Source organism: Trachinotus anak, unplaced genomic scaffold (genome assembly GCF_046630095.1).
Source record: "Trachinotus anak isolate AG129_WGS33_773 ecotype Australia unplaced genomic scaffold, CSIRO_AGI_Tana_v1 ptg000007l, whole genome shotgun sequence".
Lineage (NCBI taxonomy): Eukaryota > Metazoa > Chordata > Actinopteri > Carangiformes > Carangidae > Trachinotus > Trachinotus anak.
Genome location: NW_027273858.1, coordinates 13,514,563 through 13,524,917, shown reverse-complemented (window position 1 = coordinate 13,524,917; position 10,355 = coordinate 13,514,563). Strand labels below are relative to the sequence as shown.

Genomic DNA, 10,355 nt, shown 5'->3' with positions numbered 1-10,355 from the left:
TTTGCTTGTTCTACATCTGTCTTTCTCGGTCCATCTCAGACACACACACACACACACACACACTTAAAGTTAGCTTTTGTTGTCTGTGAGAGAAGTCAATATGTGTCCATTCAGCTGTCAGATGATTCCACCCTCTGTGCATCTCCTCTGGTCTGTCTGGTCTCCATGGCATCATCTATATAATGGCTAAGATTCAAAATGTAGACTGTCTGCACCATATGGAGCAAAAAGTCAGACGCAAAATGATAAACATGCACAGACTTACACATAAGGAAGTACAAAGGTGCACAAAGGTGCTTCATACTCAACTCTCTGCATGCACATTTGTACTCATTCAACAGGACTGATATTGTGCACATAACCGTGTATGATGCTGACAAGATGCAGTAAATCACAGGCGTAAAACACTGTTATTCTCCTTGAACTACCCTCCTCTATTTCTCACTCATGATAAAGTTTGCTGTCAGCAGGTGGTTTGCTTTCCCACAGCTGTGTGATGAGAGAATATGTCTCCAATAAATGGAAAAATAAAACTGAAAATACAAAACAAACAACTTATGCACATTATTAATGTTGCTCTGTAATTCAGGGGAAAAAAAGAAGGTAGCAAATCACATCCTCCGTCTGTGTAAAAACAAGCTTTTATGATCCGCAGAGTAAAGGGATTTCAGAATATATTTGTATTGTGGGACAGCATTAAGTTCACTTGTGTGTGTTTGGCTTAAATGTGTATTTAAATGTAATTCAGGCAATAAAGCACTGAGGTAGCACAGTCTGTGATTAGTGTAAAAAGACAAGGCTCATTTATGTTTTCATCCCAGTTCTGTAGGGATAAACTTCCACACACACACAAACACACACACACACACACACACACAGAATCATTGCATTTACTCATATAATACTCACACATACACTGGGGTGTTTGCCCTGGAAGATGAAAGCCAAATGTCTGGAAACGGACTTCACATCTGCATCCCGTTAAATACGCTAATAATACCTCCAAACACAAGAGTGAGGATGCACACACACACACACACACACACACAAAGAGAGAGAGAGAGAGAGAGTGAGAGAGAGAGAGAGTGGAAATTTTCAGCAGGCTGAATAAAGAAAATTGTTAAGGGATTCACTTAAACTGAGAAGAGTTTTACTTCTTCTCAAACACAAGCTGCAAGGTGTGAGTGTGTGTTGTTTCTCCATCTGTCCTGTCTATTTATGGGAACCCAACCATCAATGTAACAGAACCCTTTATGCTCATGCGAGTCATCTCCAGTTACACTTTTAGCATTTAATTAATTTGGGCCAATGAAGTCCCTGAGAAGACAAACCATGACTAAAAACAAACACATGCACATGAATGTCTCCTGTTTCTCCTCATATCCTCAGACACAGTCATATAGGAGCACGTTGAGCTGAGGAAACCATATCCAGTGTTTGCGTGGTGGGCACATTTTGGGTTTCTAATTAGAATCCAAATTAACTTCTGATAAAGTAGCTGGTCATGCCAGAAATATTCAACAACACACAGCACAGTGAAATCACAGCACATGCTACAGCCTGGGTTTTTAAACGTTAGATTGCATGCACTATAAAAGGGCTGTGTGTGTGTGGGTGTGTGCGTCTAGTCAATTTCACCCCCCCCCCCCAAAAAAAAACAGGAAACAAGACGGTGTCCCTAGAAAATAAAAGCATATTAAAAAAAAACCCCAAACACTGCAAAAACAACACCCTCAATCACATTGTGAGATCCACACAGTCTAATTGTGAATCGTAAAATGTTTTGTTTGTACTTTGATGCGTGATATCACTTAAAATCTAATAAATATTACTTAACGTGCCTTTCATGGCTTTTATTTTGATAAGCACCACCAGGAGTTGTGTGACTTCACACTGGAGCGTAATTTAAGCTCCTCCGTGGTCCCGTCTGTCACTGCTCGTCTGGACTCTACTCTGAGCAGGATCGAAAACCTCGGTGACTCTATCCAGAATGGATGTGAAACTGCTGGCTCTCCTGGCTGCGCTCACGGTGGTGACATATGCGCCTCCATCACAAGGTAGGACTTTATTCTCTGTATGTGATGTTGGACCAGGTCTATTCAGACTATTTTTTTTGCAGCTGCAAGGGTAAAATAAAGCGATGACTATCTGTGAGTCACTAAAGGATATTAAGTCATTACTTTACTTTGAATCCTGTGGAGTTTCTTTTTATTTATTCATTCATTTATTTTTTTAGGAAATTAAAAAAAAAAAAAAGATGTAAAGAAAGTTTGCAGGGGGGAAAAAATGCATCAATGGAGAAGAAGGAGGTTTAGATAAGCTTCTATAGCTTCTCTATTCCACAACAGTTTTATTGTCTTAGTATTTAAATAAAACATTGATAGACTGCTGCAGTTATTTATGTTATGCTTCCTGGAGGGATAAAGGGACCTAGCCTATAGGCTGCGTCAATTCAGATGCCAAATTCCAATGACATGCTATTAAAATGCAAATGTGGCCTAAATTAAATGTTAATTAAATGTAGCTCCTCTTCATTTTAATGAAACATGTATTATTACGATTGCAATGAAAGCTAAGTGTAACGTATGCAGGCTATGAGCCCGTGCTCGAGTGGGAAAAGCAGGCTGCACATGTGGCTCTTGCTGTGAAGAAACTCTCTGCCGGTCGCTGGTCAACGTGTGTATTTGTTCTGCTCTTTGTTTTCATTTAATTACGCGCAAATGAGGCCGATATAAAACAAAGCCCCAACTAGTCTACATGGCGACATCAGTCACCCAGCTTTAAAGGTGTTGCGCCTTTTATCATGGTAATGCGGTTATATCAGGTGTAAAAAACAATAATTAGCATAGGGTTAAATCTATAGCGGCGCTTCTGACCATCTGTTTGTGCGACCTACATCAGCAAAAAGTGGTTTCTAACAAGGAAACGAACAATTTATTGTCGTTTTTTTCCTTACGCTTTTTATTCTAAAACCACTTCCACCATACTAAATGATTTCATGCATTTTTCACCGATGTTTACCTGAGGTTTTTTTTTTTTTTTTTTTTTTTTTTTTCCTGTGGGTTTCCCAAAAACGAGAGAAAACATAGTCCTATTTATTTTTCCACATTAATCAACCGTGAACATCCGTGTACAGACCAGAAAGCCGAGGTTTTGAAAGTATGCACATTCATCATGAGGTTTAAGGACCACACAGCTGTGTATGACTGAAAGAGCTTGGTGTTTGTGGGTCTAAAATCCAGATATAAATGTCTCCGGAGTACTGTGGGGCAAAAGAAGCCCACCAGATGAATGGAAGGAAAATGATTCTGTAAATCTGCAGTATAGTGCATGTGCTGTTTGCATGCATGGACACATTTCTGTAGATTTGTAGTGGCTCTGCATGCCTCAACTTGTTCACCTGTAGATGATGCTGAAGAGGGATTTATTTGCTTGCTACATCATTTCATTTAAAACAAATTTAATTGTTGTAATAATGTTTTATAATGTTTAATCTGACCTATTTTCAAGAAAATGTATACTATCTAGCAGTTTCTATGGGAGACCATTGTGTGAGTTATGTTTTATTGCTTTCTTTGAAACATGCTTTGTTCTAAATATTGCTTTTTTTTTTTTTGCAATGGGTACTTATCACTTCTTCACTTTCTCAGCAAAGCCCATCAGCCTGGTGGAGAGATGCTACTGCCGCTCAACGGTCAACAACCTCCCACGGGGCTACATCCGGGAGCTCAGGTTCATCCACACGCCTAACTGCCCCTTCCAAGTGATGTGAGTATTGATTTTAACACTGGTTTCAGAAGGGGGCGATCACACAAACACGTAGAAGTACATGGTTTATATCCAGGCACTAAAAAAATCAGACAGGTTTCCTCCTTGTTAGACATTTCTCACCATCAATCTCCGAGGGGTGACAGGTCAGAGAAAGGAGTCGTGAATGCATGTGTGCACACACGCCCCTCTGTCACTCGCCCTCACAAGCAAGACGTTTTTACCACAGGCCCAGTGACACATCCACAGGAAGTGCTCCGCTTCAGTACGAGTGACTCTGAAAGGGAGGTAGAAATTGGATGCAATTTGTTTTCAACAGGAAAGCAATAATTGTGGGTTTCGTAATTGGGTTTGCTTCTCATATGTTTGTCATGCAGCCTTTTCCTCCTCATACTGTGCTTACAACCTTTTGGCCTGATCTCATTCATTGTTTCGGCTGGTATGGAGTGAATTTGCAGATGAAAGTGTGCGGTTTGTTACAATGAACAGGAAAACTTCAGGAACAGTTAAACATTAACATTAGGTCTTACAAATACGCATACAGGGAGAGTGTAAAACTGATTTTAATTACTCAAAAACAGGATACAAGCACCAAAGGAGGCATGATCTCCTGCATAGAGACATATGATCCCATTCTGTAAATAACCACAGGGTTATGCTGGATTTAGAAAGTAGCCTGTAGCCATATGTTGAAGAATTGAATCCTCAACCTCCACGTACTCAAATGAATTTTTACTGCACATTAATTATGTATATTTCAATAAAGGGTGATCTTTGAGAATTGCCTGGATGTAAATGTTCAATATGAATATATGCAGCAGCTTCACAAACAGGGGAGAAGAGTCACTGGTCATTATCAAACTTATACACTCCTGTGAAAAAGCTCTCTGTATGTGTCGAACTGACAAGGCAGTGTTAATTCAGTCTGTTTGATAACAAGGTGTCAAGATATCTGATGTTTGACTTTGAGTAATTCACCCTTTCATCTTCAGCTGATGTATAGCTGGTACCCTGTACTGAACTCCTTTCCTTTTTCTGATCAGTGCCAAGCTGAAGACAAACAAAGAGGTGTGTGTGAACCCAGAGATCCGGTGGCTGCAGCAGTACCTGAAGAACGCCCTCAACAAGTGAGTGCAGATTGATCAGAGTGATTTAGGTTAGAGATTGCGTGTTTGCTGCGATGATTCTGTTGTCCTCTGTCATTTGTCAGCCTTTAACAGATGACTCGTCTGGAGCATCGTAAAATCACTTCCACTCTATAGACATTTAAAGTGAGCAATGCAAGCGAATGCGCATTTGGGCATCTATCAATAGACCATTGTGAGAGTGGCAGCTCTTAATTGCCCAACTTATATCAGAGCCAAACTCAAAACATGCTGCTACATGACCACGTGGGAGTGGAAACTGATTCCACTTTCACACACAAACTGTGGTTTCATATGTGACTTTAAAACCACATTTAATCTGTTCTCACTGAAATACTGTTATGGGTTCATCACAGTTCATACAAGACCATGTCTGCAGATGCAGTTTTATAAAATATACACTTTGGCCGCACTTGGAATGAACTGTATAGGCTACTGGAGAGTTTTGACTATGAGTGCGTTAAAATTTACTCCCGAGATTTAACATAAAATTATGGGAAGAATAGCGCAATATTATAGAATTACCTTTCTCCTCTGGCCATGTAATGTGGCACTAATGCAACAACATACATTCTGTCTGAGATTGTAAGTCAGCTGTCTCCTTCCTGTCCTGATGAAGGAGACACTTTTCTGAAAAACCCTTGGCACCATAAAGTTTATAGAAGGGATCAAGTTGCCATCCTGGAATCTGTGCAGTCATATATTTCTTAGGACTGAGCACCCCTTCAGCGGGCAGATGAAACAAACTCTGCACTGCCTTGTAGAGGCAGATAAAGAGTTCTGGGATGAAAAAAGTAGATTTCCTGTCTTTCCATGTGAAGAAACTGAATGAATGTGCTGATAAATCCTTTGTGCTCCAGCTTCTGACACACACGCTCAACACCCACAGACTGATCCGCCCGTAGTCCCGCAGTCAGACTGTCTGTCTCAAGGATGATTGTGGAGCCTTGACTTGTCGGGGTGTCAACACTCCTCTGCATAACAAAACAGCCCATGTAGAGAGTTGATGGTGGTCATTTACAATGGATCAGTCCTTATGTGTTTCCAATTACACATACAGTGAAAGGGGAGGAGGGACAAACTTATTTACAATGTGTAGAAATGCACACGATTGTAATGCTACTCTTTAGTCTGGTAAACAAAACCATGATTACCTTTTTGGATCTTGTGAAATGTGCCTCAGCATTTACAGAGTGTAATCCAAAGTCAATAAACTGCCCACCCATGATCCGGTGTTTATACTGTAAGCTTGTGCACTGTAAATGTACATCACTCTGCAGCTGCTGCAGATGAATGTTCTGTGAAATTACATCTTTAGATCTCTGATTTATAAAAACAAGTATTTTTTTTTTTATTTGCCAGCAATGAATTCCGAAGTTTCTAAAAACTCCTGGATAGAAGCACACAACCTAATAGCAAGTGATTAAGTAAAAACTGGATATGGCCAACTAACTTCAGGATTAAAGGGGACTTATTAACCTGCTAAAAGTGAATGCAGAACAAAATCAACTTTAATAAGCCAAATGTTTAGTTCACATTTACACATAAAAAAAAAAATTGGCCCTGTAAACTTTAAGCAGCTGCAATGCTGGAACTGAATATACTCTGAAAGTTGGCACTTCCTTATTATAACCCTGACATCCAGTCAAGGTTAAACAAATACTCATTAATTTTCAATTTGGTGTTTACTATTTACAAGTTTACAGCTAAGTGTTTGTCCAAACAGACATGATACAAATGTTATTTTTGTCACTCTGCCAAAGTTATTTCTTAAAATCTGTTCAGCGCCAAATATGTTACATGATTTTGACATGGCTATCTTCACATCCAGTTTGTCCTTGTAACACATTTTGTTTTTTTCTCCCAGGATGAAGAAATCCAAGCAGGGCAACTAAAACGCCTGCAGAGATCCTCCTGAGCCATCACTGAGGATTTGGAGCGTTATGAGGTCATCTGGTATGTTGTTGTCAGCACTTATCCCGGCTGCCAGGTCGCGGCGGCCTTTTGCATGGAATCAAACCGACATCTCTTCACCGCGTACACTAATCCGCCAGCCCTGCCACCGTCTTCACCATCACCGCTCTCACCACTTATAGAGGTCATAGATGTTCTCAGTGTAAAGTACAGTTAAATCTATGAGTGTATGTTTTTCTAACTATAATGTATATACTTCTTGTTAATGGACTTTAACAGTAAAGAGCTATTTTTAGAGATTGTCTTGTCCCTCTGGCCTTTCTGTCATTTAGGAAGAAGGATTGTGAAGAAAGTAGTTTAAAGAGAGAGTTGTAGGTCAGCAGAAGGGTTTTCTCCACAACAAACACAACTCAACATCCTACATACAAGAAGCAGAGTCCTATGGTCTGCTGAGCCAGGAGAAAATTGATTTATTTGAACTAATCTGAAACATGGGATCTGATTGTCTCTGATTCTAAATTGTACAAACTGAACAACATTATAGTTTCTCCTCTAAAAACCGGGGAATGGGCAGGGCAGCAGAGTTTTCCAAGTTTCAAGTTAATTGGCACCGTGGAATTTCAGTGGATGCCAGCTACCGCCAGACTGAATATAAGATGCATACAAGATCCTAGTAAAAAAGGCAATTACAATGTTTTTGTGTTGGAAATTAGGATGCCAAAAAAGCTTGAGCATTTCCTGAGCCGTTTTGTGGCTGTGATTATGTGATCCTGTGTTACCCAACATTTATGCTTTATTCACTTTTAGAGAAAATCTAGGAAACATCTGGATCCCAAATACTTTTAATTGAGCAAAATTTACTGGAATCATAAAGATGTGTCACTTAACAAGAGGTAGTAAGAGTAAGAACAAATGGTGAAACACCAGTCAGTTAGTGGTATTACTAAATTGCTATTACTAAAAGACTGACTCATGTTATAGAAATAAACCGTTAGTATGACTGTCCATTTCAAAGAAGGGTGTACAGCAATTAGAGTAACAGATAGCATATCTGTAGTTAAAACACTACCTTATACTGAACACCACAGTCCAGAAAGTAGTACCATTACTGACAATAAATAGAAGTACATAGGTGTGACTACCTACAACTGTCATGCAGATAGCAATGCACTTTATATCTGATGTATTCATGTTTTAGCGACAAAATTTACTATTACTCCCTAAGTCTGATCATTAAATTGTCTTTTGTCGTTATTTTTTTTAATGTTTATCTCACTGTTTCCATTCTGTCCTTTTTGATCAATGAATGTGTAGCTGCATTTAACTGTCAAGAGGGAGATCTATTCCTTTATTAAGTCAAATCTCCTTGTCATATGTGAAATTAATATTATACAAATGTTTTATTTTTGTATTCTTTTATGCATTTATATATGCAAACATTTAAATGAAGGAAATGTACTCTCACAATTGAGCCATCTCGCCAGCGTTTTATTGTAAAACTTGTATGCAGTTGGTCAGTAAAAGAAAATCTTTAAAATGTAATGGTCACTCATTTAGTATATCCTTTGCTCTGTTCTTTTCATCATAAACACACACTTATGTCCACTGATGCACACAGTTCAGTTAGGTGAAACTTTACATCTGTATATTCAGTGTAAAGCAGCAGGCATTTCCAGGGCCAACACACAGCTGCTGTAATCTCACTGTACCAGTGGGTCAGAGGGTAAATTTGATGCTTTGATGTGAGAACATGTGTTTAGCTTTACTCACAAGAGCAAATGAAAGGCAAGGACAATGATCCTGCCTGTTATTTAACTATTAACTCAACAAGCAGCCATTAGGAAAACATTAGAGCTAAAAGGGATGAACTTTTAACTTCCCTCTAAGGGCATTATGTGAGGCGGAGCACAGTAGTTCATGTGATGAGAGTGGCCCGCTGATTGAAACATCAGGGAGAGATAAAGGGCTGTGAGTGGCAGTCCACGGCCCATTTTGCCATGTTTACTGATCAGCTTTGATGTCCAGTGTATTAAGTGTGATAAAAGCACAGTCAGCAGCACTCCTGCGGCAGATAAAGCCATTGATTTAGCTCTGGTGTCCCAATTTGGAATGGAAATGAACCTGATTGTGTTTAACTGTGTTAAATGTGGATATCAGTACAGAAATCTGCAGGTAGCAACAAGTATTTTCCTCTCCAGTAATGTGAAGATTAAGCAGCTTCATATCTCCCTGTGTTAAGTATTTGTACTCAGAGTGAATCATTTTAAAACATTTGTTCACTGAAAATATTCCAATTAAACTTTATACAACAATGGGTCATTTGCCTTCTATCATCAACATGTTACCACCCGCTACATTATCACTGACTGATCTGTGTGGGTTGCACAGGAACATATACAAATATTATTTGTTCTCTAATGAAAAGCAGTTGTAAAAGTTCATAACTCATTGTGTTTTTGGGATCACTGCCAACACCCGCCAGTTAAACTGTGCAGGTGGTGTGACAGGACCCATGAAGTCAGAGGGGCAATAAAAGGAGATGTAAAAGGTTTTAACTTTATATTTTATGTGCACATTGCATTTAACCTACAAATGGAAATTGATACAAAAAAAGTGCAAGACATGTTAGAAAAGCTTGTAAAGCTAAATCATTCATATAAAATGTGTTGTGTCTGAGAGACAAAACAGCTAATGTAAACATATAAAGACTTTTCTGTAACAAAGTCTCCATTAAACAAGAGGCTGTGGGAAGTCAATGAGATGTGTCACAGCACTAATGCATCTACACATCAAGTTTACTAAAGCGGAACAGAACAACATGATTAAAAGAAATATTGGCAGATTTACACGACTGATCTTCGTCAGTGTCAGATTGGTACTGGAGGCTGTCTGGGCAACAAGCCTAAATAAACACATCTCAAATCTGTTCATCCCCAGCATGTTTCTCATGTTCATCATCTAACCCCAGAATCAAGTACCTAAACCCAATCAGCTGTGAATCACTGCTACTTTGGAGATAAAGAAAAATCCCGGAAACCAACCAAGAGATCAGTTACCAAAAAGTTAATTAAAATATGTGTTGCAAGACTGGGTTTTTTAAAATTGTGAAATTTAGTGAGAACATTCTTTGTTTTATTACTTTCTTTTGCTTTTTACTTTACTGTCATTATTTTCCTCAAAAATAATGAAACCAGAAGGCTGTTCAGCACCTTGGTATAAGCTGTACAGCCAGCGCTCCACTGGTTTGCTCAAAGGCTGAAGAATGTACAAGACAGGAGAAGACATATGAAATTCATATTCAGCAATGCCTTCAAAACTCTGTTGGGGTTTGGAGTTCGACCACAATGTCAGACAAAAAAACTGACACCTTGACAGATGAATAAAGATTTGTCATGTGAAAGGCAGGGAATGACACAGAAATGTGGGACGAGTGGAGCGAATGTGCTCATTTAACCTACAGTACATGTTCCCTCCATCTTTAACTGTAAGGGCTCCCAGATGTGCAGCCAGTCAAATTCTACTTAGTGG

The 10,355-nt window shown here is 39.1% G+C and overlaps 1 protein-coding gene across 1 annotated transcript; it reads left to right on the top strand.

The window, feature by feature from the left end:
• Positions 1-1,898: 1,898 nt before the first annotated feature.
• Positions 1,899-9,141, top strand: cxcl12a (chemokine (C-X-C motif) ligand 12a (stromal cell-derived factor 1)). The gene is made up of 4 exons (XM_071480753.1): positions 1,899-2,057; positions 3,651-3,768; positions 4,812-4,895; positions 6,781-9,141. The coding sequence occupies exons 1-4, from the start codon at positions 1,991-1,993 to the stop codon at positions 6,806-6,808; spliced, it is 297 nt and encodes a 98-aa protein (XP_071336854.1). The 5' UTR covers positions 1,899-1,990; the 3' UTR covers positions 6,809-9,141.
• Positions 9,142-10,355: the final 1,214 nt, after the last annotated feature.

Coding starts and splice junctions, on each gene's coding strand:
- cxcl12a (XM_071480753.1), top strand. CDS start 1,991: ATGGATGTGAAACTGCTGGCTCTCCTGGCTGCGCTCACGGTGGTGACA. Junction 2,058..3,650: donor ATATGCGCCTCCATCACAAG/GTAGGACTTTAT, acceptor TCACTTTCTCAG/CAAAGCCCATCAGCCTGGTG. Junction 3,769..4,811: donor AACTGCCCCTTCCAAGTGAT/GTGAGTATTGAT, acceptor TTTTCTGATCAG/TGCCAAGCTGAAGACAAACA.